The sequence below is a fragment of the Pipra filicauda genome, unplaced genomic scaffold (assembly GCF_003945595.2).
Source record: "Pipra filicauda isolate LSUMZ 115617 unplaced genomic scaffold, ASM394559v2 scaffold199_size1391877_pilon, whole genome shotgun sequence".
NCBI lineage: Eukaryota > Metazoa > Chordata > Aves > Passeriformes > Pipridae > Pipra > Pipra filicauda.
In genome coordinates this window covers 1,247,232-1,263,806 of record NW_024104308.1, presented here as the reverse complement: position 1 = coordinate 1,263,806, position 16,575 = coordinate 1,247,232, and the positions used below count along the sequence as shown (strand labels likewise).

General features: G+C 50.8%; 1 protein-coding gene across 1 annotated transcript in view; it reads left to right on the top strand.

The window, feature by feature from the left end:
• Window positions 1–2,554: 2,554 nt before the first annotated feature.
• Window positions 2,555–16,575, top strand: part of IRS1 (insulin receptor substrate 1) — a 52,416-nt gene continuing 38,395 nt past the window's right edge. Inside the window, exon 1 of the mRNA XM_027751227.2 lies at window positions 2,555–6,678. Within this exon, the coding sequence (XP_027607028.1) occupies window positions 3,128–6,655 (3,528 nt within the window). The 5' untranslated portion in view covers window positions 2,555–3,127 and the 3' untranslated portion in view covers window positions 6,656–6,678. The remainder of the gene's footprint in view (window positions 6,679–16,575) is intronic.

Below are 16,575 nucleotides of genomic sequence, written 5' to 3'. Positions count from 1 at the left end.
AGGTTCTTTACTGAGAGGGTGGTTGGTCACTGGAACAGGCTCCCCAGGGAAGTAGTCACAACACCTGGTCTATCAGAGTTCAAGGAGTGTTTGGACAATGCCCTGAGCCATATGGTTGGGTTTTAGGTAGTCCTGTGAGGAGAAGGGATTTGGACTTGATAATCCCTGTATCTTCCAACTGAAGAAATTCTTTGATTCTAGGACTGTTTCTTGCTTTTACCCTCAAATCCGTGTTCCCTTGTGCAACACAATGCAAACAAGATAGTGGTTATCCTCCATCAAGAGATCCATCAAGAGATCATTCTACTTCTACTTACATGTGCATATCAATGAAACACCTGCCAAGAGAAAGAATGGAGCAGAGCAAATACAAATTATTATTTAATATTAGTAAGCTTACCTACTAGGTGTAGAATGTTTCATTGAAAAAGTGTTACATATGTTCTGTGCACAAACATGCGTTCCCGTGCTTGGGAAGGTACAGGGAGAGGAGGCTTAGGAGCTATTTCCTGCCACAGGACCTTTTAGCCGTGGGTGCCCTCTTCCCACAAAACATACTTTGTCATTAATGACAGCCATGATAGCTGATCTTAATATGCCTTTGGGCTGCAATTCTGTCCCTCAGCTCCGTGGTGTGGGCTGGGGGGAGAGGTTTCCTGTTGTTCTGCTTGCTGGAGGATAGACATACATTTGGTTTGAAGTTAGCTTTATCTCTGTATGTATAATGGATATATCAATACAAATATCTGGTTTTGTCATGATGAACTATAGTGTGAAGTGTAGGAAAGAATGTGCTGATAATATAGGTTATTGTCATAGGTTGGATTGTCTTTCCTTCTCATTCTTTGTGTTTTACCAGCTAGACTCTGCTCCTACATTAGAAATTGTTATCTTGTGTTTGGTAAATACCTTTAAACAATGCTCTGTTTTACCATGTTATCTATAGGATAACGTGAGAGGGTGGCTTGCAGTGCTGCCTGTTGCCCTTTCTGGGTTCCCCATGTTTTTCTGTAATTGTTTCAAGGGAATTTTTCTCCTTTTGATCAGCTAAATGCTCATCTCAAATAATTGTACAACCACCATCTACCTGGCAACAAACTTTGAAATGCGGATGTATTAGAAAAAGCCTACAAATTATTTGTTCCTTGCTTGGATTTACACAAATCCAAACGAGACTCTAATTTTATATTGAATATTAACCTTAAAGAGTAAGCGCCACTGCTGTGGCGCTTTCACCTCTGACCAGCTGGGGATCAGCCTGCTCGGGTTGGGCAGTGCCAGCAAAGGGCTAATTAAAGACCCACTGCCCTGCGCGGGGATGCCCAGGGTCACCCATCATTAACAGCAGTAGGGAAAAACAAATCGACCCCCAAAATCAGCACCCCGACCCGGCAGACAAGCGGAGGGCGGGCCCGCCCCCGCAGAGGGCAGCATTGAGCAGGGGATGTGCCCGCACGGCTCCCGCACTTGTCCCCGGCGCCGCGGGGAGAGCCCAGACCCGGCACGGCCGCTCCCGCTGCGCGTTCGGTTCAGTTCAGCACAGAACGGCCGGGGACACGGGGGAACCGCCGCACGGCCCGGGGGAGCTGTGCGGGGGCCCGGCCTCGCCCGCCGCGGAGGCAGCGCCGGGCTGAGACCCCGCTCCCGCCAGGGCCCTGCCGGGGACCGGCCGCGGCTGAGCCGGGAGCGGCTCCCGGGGAGCGGAACGAGCCGGGGCCACGCGGGGCGGGCACGGCCCCGCTCCCCCCGCAGCGGCTCCGCGCCCGGAGCTGCCCCGCCGGGGCTGCGGGCGGGCAGGAACCGCTCTCCGCCCGGCCGGCCGAGCCCGGGAGCCGCCACACTGCAGAGGCCGCCGGCGGCGGGTATAAATAACACGGCGCTGAATGGCGTCTACGCCTCCTTTACTACGCGCCGCGCCCCAGCCCGGCCGGGCGCCGCCGCCGCCGTGACGGACGGGCCGCGGCACCAATGGGGGCGCGCTGGCGGCGGCCCCGCGGCCGCGCTGAATGAGGGCAGGGCGGAGGGCGGGGCGGCGGCGCTGGCCGGGAGCCCGGCGGCGGCTCCGGGGATGGTCCACGCACTGGCGCCGTCACGTGTTGTTCTCCTTGGAGTGAGCCTGAGCCGCGGCGGCGGGCGGAGGGGGCTGGACTGGCGAGCGCGGCCCCCGCCGCCTGTTTTGGTGCGGGGCGCCGGGAAACTCCGAGGAGAAGCCGGCGGAGAAGGAGCTGCCGCGGCGGTGCCCGCTCGCCCGCCGGGCTGGGGCACGGGAGGGGGCCGCGCCGCCGGCCGCTGAGGCGCTGCCGCCTGGAATGAAGAGGAGGAGGAAGAGAGGATGTTCCTTCGGCACTCGGGCTGCCTCCCCTCCCGCCGCTGCCGGGCTGCGCCGCGTGTGGAAATGGCACTTTCTCTGCCTAACGAGATGGGACTGAATGGGGTCGCCAGCCTCCTCCGCACGCACGAGCGGGAGCAGCAGCCTCGGCGCTGATATTTGGGGAAGGGAGGTTGTGTTGTGGGCGCCTTTTTTTTTTTTTAATTTTTATTTGTTTGTTTTCTCTTTTTTGGGGGAGGGCGAGAGGGGGGAAAGCAGCGTGTATTTTTTGGGTGCAAACCCCGGACTTTGCAAAACAATCTCCGCCCCCGAGAGGATATTTAATCTGCAACAGAGATCGCTGCTCGCGGAGGCAAACTTGAGCCGGGGAAGGGGAGCAGGGAGCGGAGGAAGGGGACCCCCGCCCCGCTCCCGGCCCCGCCGGAGCCCGACCCCTGCAAAGGAAGATGCGTCTCTCCCGGCAGCTGCTCTTGGGACAAGACTTTCGTCTGGACTGATCGAGACTGGACTTTTTAAGGACGAGCTTACCCATCTAAGGGCGATTTGGGCATAAACAGCAACACAAACTCTGATTTGGTGCTGGAAGCTGCCTCGGCCACTGAACAGCTGCTCTCACCCTGCTTCTGTCCCTCCCCCGTCCTGTTCTCAAAAGAGGATCCTGAGCTATTTTGCCGGTTTTTTTTTTTTTAATTGTTGTTGCATGAATTTTATTTTAGGTGGTTGCCTTTTACGGCTGGCTTGGCTGTTTTGGGGTCTTGCAGACTGCGAGCTGCAGTAGCAGCTCCACCGCCTCTCGTCATGGCTAGCCCCACGGATAATAACGAGGGCTTCTTCTCGGATGTCAGAAAGGTGGGTTACTTGCGCAAACCCAAGAGCATGCATAAACGATTTTTCGTGCTGAGGGCAGCCAGTGAGTCTGGACCCGCCCGGCTGGAGTATTACGAGAATGAGAAGAAATGGAGACACAAGTCAGGGGCCCCCAAGCGCTCTATCCCACTAGAAAGCTGCTTCAACATCAACAAACGGGCTGACTCCAAGAACAAGCACCTGGTGGCCCTCTACACCAAGGACGAGCACTTTGCCATTGCAGCTGACAGCGAGCCTGAACAGGAGAGCTGGTACCAAGCGCTGCTGCAGTTGCACAACAGGGCCAAGGGCCACCACCACCTCCATCACCATCACCACCACCACCACAGCGATGTCACCTTTGGAGGCAGCAGCATGGGACTGGGGGAAGCAGGTGAGGACAGCTATGGTGAGGTAGCCCCTGGCCCAGCTTTTAAGGAAGTTTGGCAAGTAATTCTGAAGCCTAAGGGCCTAGGCCAGACAAAGAACCTGATTGGCATCTACCGCCTGTGCCTGACTAACAAGACCATCAGCTTTGTGAAGCTGAATTCAGATGCGGCTGCTGTGGTGCTGCAGCTGCTCAATATCCGCCGCTGTGGTCACTCGGAGAACTTCTTCTTCATTGAGGTGGGACGCTCAGCTGTCACTGGGCCCGGTGAGTTCTGGATGCAAGTGGATGACTCAGTGGTGGCTCAGAACATGCATGAAACTATCCTGGAGGCCATGCGAGCCATGAGCGAGGAATTCCGGCCCCGCAGCAAGAGCCAGTCCTCCTCAAACTGTTCCAACCCCATCTCTGTGCCCCTTCGCAGCAGGCACCACGTCAACAACCCTCCACCTAGCCAAGTGGGCCTCAGTCGGCGGTCCAGAACCGAGAGTGTCACGGCCACTTCTCCTGCTGGTGGTGGAGGTACAGGTGGCAAACCCAGCTCTTTCCGGGTTCGAGCATCAAGTGATGGGGAAGGCACAATGTCAAGACCTGCCTCTGTGGATGGTAGCCCAGTTAGTCCCAGTGCTAACCGGACTCATTCGCATAGACACCGTGGCAACTCCAGGCTCCATCCTCCACTCAACCACAGCCGGTCCATCCCAATGCCTTCCTCGCGCTGCTCTCCTTCAGCCACCAGTCCAGTCAGCCTGTCATCCAGCAGCACGAGTGGCCACGGCTCCACCTCAGACTGCCTGTTTCCACGAAGGTCCAGTGCTTCGGTTTCCGGCTCCCCTAGCGACGGTGGATTTATTTCTTCTGATGAGTACGGTTCCAGCCCATGTGACTTTCGCAGCTCTTTCCGCAGTGTGACCCCTGATTCATTGGGACACACCCCACCAGCCCGGGGTGATGAAGACCTCAACTACATCTGTATGGGGGGGAAGGCCACCTCCTCTTGCTGCAGCTTGGCAGCCCCCAATGGCCACTTCATCCCACGCACCTGCCACCCACAGCAGCAGCCCCGCTATCCTAGTACGCCCTGCTGTCCTCGAGGTGGTAGTGAGGAGGTTGCCGACTTAGAGAAGGCATTCAGGAAGCGGACTCACTCTGCAGGCACTTCACCCACCATCTCCCACCAGAAGACACCCTCACAGTCTTCAGTGGCCTCCATTGAGGAGTACACGGAGATGCTGCCTTCTTACCCCTGTGGCAGCAGCCGGCTGCCCTCCTACCGCCACTCAGCCTTTGTGCCCACTCACTCTTACCCAGAGGAGTGCCTGGAGATGCACCACCTGGACAGTGGCCATCATCGGACCAACTCCGCCCCGCACACGGATGATGGCTACATGCCCATGTCACCTGGTGTAGCCCCTGTGCCCAGTGGTGGGGCGCCCCTAAAGGGTGGTGACTATATGCCCATGAGTCCTAAGAGCGTGTCGGCTCCACAGCAGATCATCAACCCTGGCAGGGGGGGCCGCCACCCTCCAGCCACAGTGGACTCCAACGGCTACATGATGATGTCCCCCAGCGGCAGCTACTCCCCCGACAACAGCTCTGCAGGCTATGGCAAGATCTGGACAAACGGTGCCGGCCACCACCCAAAACTCTCGGTGGAGAGCAACGAAGGGAAGCTCCCCTGCGGCGGCAGCGACTACATCAACATGTCCCCAGCCAGCGGCTCCACCACCAGCACCCCGCCTGACTGTTACTTCGGGGCTGCGGGGCAGCCGGGGGTGGAGGAGGTGGCCACGGCAGCGCACCACAAACCCATCTACTCCTACTTCTCGCTGCCGCGCTCCTTCAAGCACGTGCACCGGCGGGGCGGCGGCAGGCTGGCCGAGGAGGGCAGCCCCCAGCCCCGCATCGCGCTCGGCTCCAGCCGCCTCCTCTACGCCGCCGAGGATTCGTCCTCGTCCACCAGCAGCGACAGCCTGGGCGGCGGCGGCGGCCCCGAGGGCGGCCCCCCTCCGCAAGCGCAGCCCCTGCGCAAGGTGGACACGGCCGTGCAGACCAAGGGCCGCCTGGCGCGGCCCACGCGGCTGTCGCTGGGCGGCCCCAAGGCCAGCACCCTGCCCCGGGCCCGCGAGCAGCCCCCGCTGCTGCTGCCCCCGGAGCCCAAGAGCCCCGGCGAGTATGTCAACATCGAGTTCATCGCCGGCGAGAAGCCGCCCTTTCCCTCGGGCGCCCTGGGCATGGCCCTGCCGCCGCCGGGCAGCGAGGCGGCCGAGGAGTACATGAACATGGAGCCGGGCCCGCCGCGGGCCCCCTGCCCGCCCGGCTTCGCCGCCGCGCGGGCGGCCCGGCCCGGCCGGGACTACGTGGCGATGCAGCGCGGGGGCGCGGCAGCCGCCGGGGGCTCCTGCTCGGACTGCGCCGACAGCCCGTCCCCCGGCTCGCCCGCCCGCCCGCTCAGCTACGCCGAGGTGCGGGGGGGCCGCGCCGCCCCCGAGAAGCCCCCGCCGGCGGCCGCAACCGCGGCGTCCCCGGAGCTGCCGCGGCCGCCGGCCGAGCTGTCGGCGGCGCCGCCGCGCTCCTCCTCCCTGCTGGGGGGCCTGGGCACGGGCAGCGCCTTCACCCGCGTCAGCCTCAGCCCCGGCCGCAACCAAAGCGCCAAGGTGATCCGCGCCGACCCGCAGGGCGGCCGGCGGCGGCACAGCTCCGAGACTTTCTCGTCCACGCCGAGCGCCGCCCGCGGGGCGCCGGGCGGGCTCGGGGCGCCCTTCCCGTGCGGCGGCGCGGGGGGCGCCGAGGAGGTGAAGCGGCACAGCTCGGCCTCCTTCGAGAACGTGTGGCTGCGGCCCGGCGCGGGGGAGGCGGCCGCCCGCAGGGAGCCGGGAGGCGCGCCCGCCCTGGAGAACGGGCTCAACTACATCGACTTGGACTTGGTGAGGGACTGCGGCCACCGTCGCCACCACCACCCGCACGCCCCCGCCGAGGCGAAGCAGCCGCTGCCGCCGAAGCCCCCGGGGCAGCCGCGCGGGAGCGGCCACTGCGGCGAGGACCTGAGCGCGTACGCCAGCATCAGCTTCCAGAAGCGGGAGGAGATGTAGGAGCCGGGCGCCCGCCGGGGAAGGTGAGCCGGGACGAACCGTGGCTCCGTTCAGGGAGTTGAACAGCCCCGGGGAGGCTGCGGGGGTGCCACGCGTTGGGTTGGTTTCCTTGTGCCTTTTGGCCTCAGTGCAGCGTGTTTTAGTGTCAAAAGCAACCAGAAGCCCGGCATCTCTGCGGGTGTCCAGCTGCTGGCCCGCACCTGCGTGGGCCTGGCCGTGCTTCGAAAGCACGCTTGGATGCTCCTGTTCAGCTGGGGATACAATGCTGTGCGTACCGTATTGCCACGTTTCTTTACTTTTCAGAATTAGGTGTGCTTCAAAAGTGTGTGGGTGTAAAAGCAAGTTACCTTTGGCTTTGGTCTGGAAACGGGAAACTCCCGTTGTAATCCTAGTTTGGCCAGTAATCACACTCGTGGCCAAGGGTAAAGCAGCGAACCGTGCCAGCACGTGTTCTCCCGTGTGCAGAACACGGCTAACAGCATCCACCTCGCGGGGCTGTGACCAGTGTTAATTCAGTTTTGTTGGAAGGTGCTTTGAATTTGAAAACAGCCTTCAAAGTCTTTAGAGCATTGTATCTGTCACTTGTGTTTCAGTTGATACTAAGTGCGGCTGTCCCACACCCACCACAGCATAAGAAACACCACAAACAGCATAAGAAATGGGCCTTAAGAACTGTCCTTGGCATTGACTGATGCGTTCTGTTTCTTCCTGAAGCTTTTAATTTTTAATTCGGGAAAAACTGCCAGGCTGTTGCACGTTGATTACAGATGTGTAAGATGAGTAGGAGCATTGTTGCAAGCAGTGTGATGTTTCTTTTGGGTGGGAGCTTCATGCAGCACATCACAAATGTATCTTGTTTCGAGCTCACAAAGTGCACCTGTGTGAGCCCTTTTGTGAAAGGTGAAGAGTGTTTTCACCTTCAGCAGCAGACCAGCATTAGCAGATAGTTATCTAGTTAATCTTGTCACTCGATTTTAGTGAGCGATTTAGGTTTACTACATAGTTGAGCAGCAGCAATCACGGTAGCTTAAGTAGTTACTATGAATATGTGCAATGACACTGGGAGATGAATCTCTTACCACTGTTTACATCGTAAGTTTAATAACCTTACTATTTGTATTGCTTGTTCACTCTGCTCGAGGGAACACTGAGGGCTGGTGTTGGTACCACACCTGTGATCATATGTTCACCATTTTTAAACGTTATCCAACCTTATAACCTGAACAAAAGCAAAACAGTCTCTTCACATTTGCTACTTAGCGCTTGCTGCTGCTGCCCTTTAGAGCAGTGCAATATTAGGTGTTAGTCTTAGGTGACCTGGGATTACCAGGTCGGTTTCAAAGTTCAAGGTAAGGTTTAAGATCAGTGCAAATATTGATGGTCTGGTTGAAATGGCAACTCGTAGGAAATGATTATTTTTGTGGCTACCTGACAGGAGTGTGCTGACTGTCACCATACAGGGTTTGTGACCAAATGTACACAAACTTACACAGCCACACCGTCTCTCTGTTCTGGGATGTGCTTGCAAGAACCCATCTAGACTGTTTTTGAGCTGCCTCTTGTTACCCTGGGAATCCATATCTGCTTAGGAGAGCGTTGGTGTTATGAACTCTTCAGGAGAGAATTTGCCAGAGGATGCAGCAAGTTGTACAGCAAGTCACTTTGCTGGGAGCATCGCTGTTCCCCCCTACCTGTGCTGTGCTGAGATTGAGGGGCAAGTCTGTGTGCAGGTCTGGGAGGGAGCAGTGTCATAACTGTTGGCTTACACAGGTTTTTTTTCCAATTGCACTGCTTTCCTTTTGCTATAGACAACTTATTTAATTGAACTATGCATCATCTTTAACATAAAAGCTGTGGCAGTGCTCTCCATGGTGGTGGTAGGTAGGTGCCTACTGTGATTATGCTGTTCAGTGAAAGATTAGGATGTGGAAAACCTAATATAAGAACTGGCTGAAAAATACCATGCAGATGTTTTTCAGGGCAGCATTGTAAAAAGTAGTGTGTAATAGAGTAATTGCTGTTTGAAGTTGGTTCTTATTTCCCAAAATTAGGATTGGACTGAGCAAGCACAGCAGCTTCTGGGAGGCAGGGGAAGAATCAGGTTGTAATTATATGGGGAGTTTGTAGCCATGGCTGTTCCCTTTCCCTTCCCACTATAAAGCTGTGTTAGTTGCTTGTTACTTTCTCAGACATTAACCCTTTAGACTCTTATTTCCCAGATTTCTTGCCATGAACTGAAACTTCCCTTGCAACATTCAGCCCGACTAGCCCATCTGTTGAGCATGTTAAGGAAAGAAACCCAATGATGTTTTGTCTGTGTTAAACAAACAGCTATTTTTACAGCTGTTTTTTGACATGTCCTTGTACTTTTTTGCTTTGGAGGTGAAACTTAGTTTTGCCAGGGGAGTCGGCCCATGTAGGTTATACCTTATGCCGTTCTTGAGAAAATCTGCCTGGAGGTGAGCGATTTACAGGACTGCAAGCAGTCTGTTTGCACATGCCTGAAAAAGTTGTTGAGCACCTTCAGCCAAACAATTCCCCTGAAGACTCCAGGTGCAGTAGGGGTGCTCTAGTTCCCCAGAGCTTTGCCTGCTTGCCCCCAGCAAGCAGCCAGGCTGTCCAGCCTGAGTCAGCTTCCCCTGTGCTCCTCCTGGCAGGTGAGGCTGTTTGGCTGAGGGTGGGGAGGTTGTGGCTGTTGCTTCTCCTATTGGTCTTTGAGCAACGTGGAAGAGGAAGGAAAAGCTACTTGGTATGTTTGCAGGTACAGCTGAGAGGTGAAAACATCTGGAGCTGGGAAGGGAAGGTGAAGCTACAGGGATGAGAACAAGGGATGAGGAAGCCTGCACTAAGTACTCTTTCTTTACTCTCCATCTCTTTCATGGTTTTTTTCTTTACACTTTTAATCGCAGAATTGGCAAAGGGACTACACATGCACTTTTTTTTTCTCCTCTCTGTAGAGCAGTTTTCCACCCTCTCCATAGGGCAGCCTTCCACCCCACCCCAAAGGCCAAAGCTATCTGGATAACTCTTGTTTTATCCATTGTGGAATTTTCTGTTTTTGCAGTCTACAAGACAAGGACCTCAAATGTTGGCCATTCATCTAATGGGTAAAATGATTGTTGCTGCTTTACTGCAAGCTAGCTAACTCCTTTCCTATTCCCTGCTCTCCTGTCCTTCCCTGCCAGCTGCCTCAAAGTTCTTCAGGCATTAGATTATGAAGTATTTTTAACTTCTTTCAAGTGTAGTTATTCCTCTTAACATTAAGGATACTGGCTGAAATAATCACGTTGTTTCCCAAATTTAATTGAAAACCATTTCTCTTGCACCCACAGCATTCCTCTGCACTCTCCAATCCCATTGCCTTCCCTGTCATAAATTCTTGGCTGTTTCCAAACAGCTGGCCCTGCCCTGGCTCTCTTCTCTCCTCCTTTTAAAAGTGCAGCAGTTTCAATGCAGTTCTGAATGCTCTCCTGCCCAAACATTTACCTCTCCTTCAGACAACTGGCTACTGTTATGTGTGTCTCGCCTAGCTGGTGACTCTTTGGTGCTTGGATACTCTGATGAGTGGACTTTTGTGCTGTAGCTGGAAGGCCACATTGCTGCAGTCGCCAGGTCGTGCTCGGAAACAGCAGCCTGTGACATGGAGAAAGTGAGGGGAGAGAGCAGTGTAGCCCTAAGACGTTTTCCTCCTGCTTAGAGTTTTGTATGCATGGATGTGGTGGGCTGCCCCTGGCTGGACACCAGGTGCCCACCAAAGCCACTCTGTCACTCTGCTCCTCAGCTGGGCAGGGGAGAGAAAATACAACAAAAAGCTCACGAGTCTCATGACATAAGGGCAAGGAGAGATCACTTACCACTTACTGTCACGGGCAAAATAGACTGGACTTGGGGAAATTTGTTTTATTACCAATCAGATCAGAGTAGGATAATAGGAAATAAAAACTAAATCTTCAGACGCCTACCCCCCACCCTTCCCTTTTTCCTGGGCATAACTTTACTCCCCATTTCTCTACCTCCTCCCCCCAGCAGCACAGGGGTATGTGAATGGGGGTTTTGGTCAGTTCATCACACTCCTCAGGGGGAGGATTCCTCACACTCTTTCCCTGCTCCAGTGTGGGGTCCCTCCCATGGGACACAGTCCTCCAAAAAACTTTTCCGATGTGAGTCCTTCCTGTGGGCTGCAGTTCTTCACAAACTGCTCCCGTGTGGGTCTCCCATGGGGTCACAAGTCTTGCCAGGAAATCTGCTCCAGCATGGTCTCCTGTCTCCACAGGGTCTCAGGTCCTGCCAGGAGCCTGCTCCAATGTGCTTTTCCCACAGGGTTGCAGACTTCTTAGGGCATCTTCCTGTTCTGGTGTGGAGTCCTCCACAGGCTGCAGGTGGATATCTGCTCTGCCATGGACCTCCATAGGTCCTCCATGTGCCTGGAGCACGTCCCCCTGCTTCTGCACTGACCTTGGGGTCTGCAGTGTGGTTTGACATATCCAGGTGGTCTCACATATCCTCACTCCTCTCTCTCTCTCTGCAGTTGTACAGTCCTTCTTTCCCTGTCCTAAATACGTTATCCCAGAGGTGCTGCCACTGTCAGTGATGGGCTTGGCCTTGTCCAGCAACAGGTCCCTCTTGGAGCTGTCTGGCATTGGCTCTGTCAGACATGGGGGAAGCTTCCAGCAGCTTCTCAGAGAAGCCACCCCTGTAGCCCCCACTACCAAAACCCTGGCGCAGAAACGCAATACTACAGGTGAGCAGATGTTGTGGATCTACTGTGGATCCTGCTTTTGGGATTGCTGTGAGAAGGCTCCTCAGATGAGCAGAGGCTTTGAAGATGAACTGCTGATAGCTCGTGTTCTGAACATATAGTCAAAAGATATTCCAAAAAGGAAACTATGAGATGTTGGCTCTGGAGAAGCAGGAAAGGCTGTAGTAGGATAGTACCATGAATCCAGGTATGTGGCTTTGATCTCCAAAGCTTCAAAGCCTCATTTCCATTTTGTTGATGAGTTTGAGAACTCCTGAAAGTTGAGTGCTAATAACACCAAATAGAATATGTGTAGTGTAAGCAAGTGGTAACTTGGCTCACTTGCAGCTTTGATGGTGCCTGTTTTACCCAGTGCATGGGTGGTTTGGGCTGTTTTGGTGATGTAAGAAAATGGAATACAGTACAACGGGAATGCAGCACAATGGCATCTATGCAGTTGTTAGGCCTTTTGCCTGTATCCAGTTAAAGCAAAACACTACTAAGGGAAGAACTAAACATTTGTGTGGGTCTCATGAAAATACACATGATGGTAAACAGAAAATGACTCATGTAGTTCTTGTGTTATATACGTGGGTTTTATTTTTGTTAGGACACGGATTGCTTTTTATTTTATTTTTTCATTAGTTTTCAATAGTTGGGTTCTTTTTCTCAAATTAAAAAAGTTAAGGTGGAACAACAGAAACACAGCAGATCATAGAATCCTAGAATATGCTGAGTTGGAAGGGACCCACAAGGGTGCCAAAACAAGACTTGTACAATTAAATTAAATTTCTGGGGGAAGGTTGTTTCCAGAACTGAAGAACAGAAGTTTCTGTAATTTTGGGTCACCACCAAGGTAAATACCAGTGTGTTATGAAAGTTTTCCATGCTTTATGGGTATTACTGTAGACAAAACAGTGCATTTCTTACTGTATGCACACACCACTTTTCCCATAGCTAATTATTTGCCAAAATTGAGCCTGTGTCTCCACATACTTGCGTATTTGCAGTTCTTCTGTTTAACAAGACCACAAGCTTATAATTAATGGCTTTAGGTGTTTCTCTTTTGTCTTCCTGGCTTAGAAATTGAAACTGAATGATTTATAAACAAGTTCAGGTAATTATGAAGTACTATCTGGACTTCTTTAGCACACATTTAATTAATGTTTAAACTGGTTTCTGAATGTGGTTTAAATTTAAAAATGAAACAGGACATCGCAGGGTGAGGATGATGCTCATTTTTAATTAGCAACTGTAGGGAGATCATATGTTTCCTTTGATAACTCTCATAAATACAGAATTACAACTCAGATAAAATGCAGCAAGCAGCTGTGAAGTGGGAATGTTATCTGACCAATGTCTTGAGTATGTTGCATTTTTTCAGGACCGCTTTATATTAGGTAAAATTTTTATATTCATTAGGACTGTAGAGTTTTCATGACTTCATAAATACGTGAGTACAAGTACTGAAAGTAAATGTACTTGAATGTTCTTTTGAGTAAGTTGCACTAAGTGCAACTATAGCTTGTTTGTGAAGAAAGTGGGGTGGCTTTTTCCAGTTTTTTGAAGCTCTGAAAGTGGATCTGTTCAGAATTGATTATTGTGTAAATAAAGTCACGTAAGCTGTAAAAAAAATAACTTTAGTCTCCAGCGATATGGAAGAGAAAGAGATATTATTTTCCAAAACTAATTTTATTTTAGGTTTAACCTCTGTGCCAGGTCTCAATAGAAACTGATAACTGCATTTGATTGACAGAGTTAAACAAACCAGTACTCTTAAGAGAAGAGAGGAAAAAGGGGGGGAAAGCTGTTCACGGGACCTGTGCTGTGGCTGGAAGGGAGACTGGGGGTTGCTGGCTTAAAACAGTGGGGAAGTTGAGGTACAGGTTTGGGAGCATCTGTGGAAACTGGGATGGGAAGGAGATGGAAATGAGAGAGAGAGAAAAATTACTTGGGGGACACAGAGAAACTACAGTATGATGATGTGGATGGAGAGAATTGCAAAGTGCTTGGGGTCTGAAGGGAATTGGGATGGTGATACTTGAAAGTCTGAGGATGAGTATAGAGAAATGTGGACAGCCTGGATATACACAGGGAGTTAGAGGCGCTCATTTTGCACTGTACTGCAGTTTTCTGAAGGTGTTTTTGCTTCTGTATTTTTCTTTTGATCTTTGTTACTGGGATAGACACTCTGTTTAGGAAGCACATGTGTTCCTTCCTTGTGATTAGATTTTATTTTGTTTTAGTATTTGGATATTCTGCTGACCTTAACAGGATGATGTAAGGTAAGCAGAATTTGCCTCCAGCTTTTCTTTCCTGAACTCTTTGTTTTGTAGCATCCCTGTCATGACCACAGCAGTAAACCACAGGTACGAATCTGAATTAGGTACAAGACAAATCAGAATGAGTGAATTTTAACATTAAACCCCCTTGATTTTATAAAATACATATAATAAAAGGAGAACTATATTCACACAGGTTTTTTTAACTACAGTATTTTCTTCTTTACGCTCTACTACTTGGACAGTTATAAATTTGATTAAAAATGGGGTTCATTATTTTAATAATTTGCCCTATTGATTAGTAACTATAGATGCCCGTTTTTAAAATTTAAAGAATACTTTGTAAAAACAAATTTCAAATGACAAAGCTATTTTGGCTTGCTACAGCAGATCTTGTGTTTTTCATTTTGTGGTAAAAGCTGCAACACAAATATAGTAATATGGAGAAACATGTCTGAATTCTCAATTTGTCAGAGTGCTAAAAACTGGCTTTTGGTCATCTGTACATTACCTGATATGCTCGAGTATCTATTCACAAAAGTGAGTAGCATTATGCTATTTTTAGATAATTTTGAGTTTTTCATAAGTGGTGATTGTGGTGATTATTATTTTGACTACATGAGGTAGAGATAGTAAAGGGGAGACGTTAGTAACTTAAAAAAAAATTTTCAAGTTTAACAGCTTTACTCTCCTCTTATAGAAAGGATGGGAAATTTAACAAAGGCAAGGTGTGAACAGATAAAGGAGATTTAAATAAGCCTGGCACTCTTAACTAACTAAAAGATGTCTTGATATATATCTCTCTGATCACGTTTGACATATCTAGGTCATGTTCTGTGAAGACTATTATTAGAAATTTAACCTTGGGTAATTGCAAAGTGTATTTTCTTCAGAGTAGTTTTTGATCAAGTAGGTGAAACAGTGAAAGTTTGTGTGTGTTGAACTGCTTGTAATAATTGGGGAGTCAAGTTAGAAGATGTGGTGTCAACCACCTGACCTGGAAGGTGGAATGTGCTGTTCTGGTGGTGCATCACAGAAGATTTGCCTGTGTACAACAGTTGTACAACAACTGTTGTAAAATTCTATTTTTTTGGAAGCTGGGGATGTGGAAGAAATGACCTGTTAAATTTTCAAATAAGATACGCTTCAGGAAGAGTGGAATTAGGTTGTACACTTTACAGCTAGCAGAGTTGTTGAAGTGTGCTTGCACATTTGAACTCTCTGATGATACGTGTTATATAACGGAGGAAGGTAGGGGCTGGGAACATCTACAGCTTCAATTGACTGTGTTTCTTCTCCCCCCTCACCCCACCTTCTCCACTCTGTGTAGGTTAGTCATTTTTAACTCACTAGGGCACCTGGGGGTTGAACATGCTTTCTGTGTGATTAGAAAAAATGAGAATGACCTATCTGCCTTGGTCCCTCTCCAGTTTCAGCAGCCTGGCTTTCAGTGTGGTGCACAAATATTTCTTAAGACCTAACTAGAGGGCAGGAACTCCACAAGCTGGGTTTGCCGGTCAATAAAATACTTAACTGGTCTGTGCACAGGAGCTTTCCTTCAGAGACACAGTTCCCTGAAGGAGTAAAAAGCTCAAACATGGAACAGAGGAGATTAGGCCAGTGACCGTATGGGTTCCTTCTGCCCTTACTTCACTGAACTGTAGACTTAAAAACCAAACCAAAACCAAACCCCCCCTTCATTCTCCTTACAAGATACTGGACGTCTGTACATCACTAGTAACATTCCTGTGCAAAAGCTGTGCCCAGAGTTGTGGAAAAGTCTTGGTTAAGGGAGTAAAAGAACCTCAGGAAGTGTAGGTAGGAGGTAGAAGTTTGAGGTTGTTCCTCCTCTTACAGAGTATCTCAGCTGGGGTCTGGCTGTTTATCAGTTTGTAAGTGGCTGCAGAGGAGTGGAAGGGAGGTGGGGAGCTTGAAATGCCATGGCTGGAGCCGGGACTTGTGCTGGAGCCCTGGGCTGTGTGCGAGAGATGCAAAGACACCTCGAGTGGCAGCTGATGTGTGTCAGTGAGGGACTCTTTTACATTAAAACACTGGATGGTAATTAATCTTCAGCCAGCTGGCCTTCATTTTGAAGAGAAGATTGCTATGCTAGAAAAGAGAATTTTAACCCCTAGAGAACAGGAAATGAGTGACAGGGGAGACCTCTTGGATTCAGAGGCAAACTTGGAGCTCAGAAGCGTTTGGTATGTGCTGCAGGGGAGTGCTGGTGTCCAAGTGTAAGTAACGCTTAGTCACTTATTGAAATGCCTTGAGAATTACTACAGCAAGGACACTGTGGTCCTCCAGTAACTTCCCAGCTTAGTTTGATGGTTCCTGTGCAAGTGATTGACAAGGTGTTTGGGAGTCGCTGTCAGCAGTGATGCGTGTGGGATGCAGGAGTGTTCATAGGGATGCTAACGCAGGAAAAACACAAAAGGACTTCTCTTCTCTGGGGAAAGTGCAGGTGCAACAGAAAGTCCTTTGCTGTGCCTGCCATGTCATAGGGCTGGTACAGTGTGCTGCCTCCCCTGGCATGGTACAATGTGCTTTCTCATGGTACTCATTCTCTAATGGTGACACCCAGAGAAATAAAGATTGGGGACTTCTGAAGTGGTGGTGGCTGTTCCATTTCTGACTCATGCAGGCACTGTAGGGAAATGATGGTGATGTTGGCTGAGTGGTCTCTGAAAGGTGGGGTTAATTTTAAGTTCCTCAGAAAACTTTGTGCTGTCCTAATTACTGATTCCTCTCCTGTAATTCCTGATCACAAATTCTGAATTACTTGTTACTTCAAAACAGCAAAATATAGTATTTATGGAGCAGAATGTTGTAGAATAATGAGGACGTAAACTAACAAGTTGTTCACTCAGTTGAGGCTAAGACAATGTTATCTTAATTTT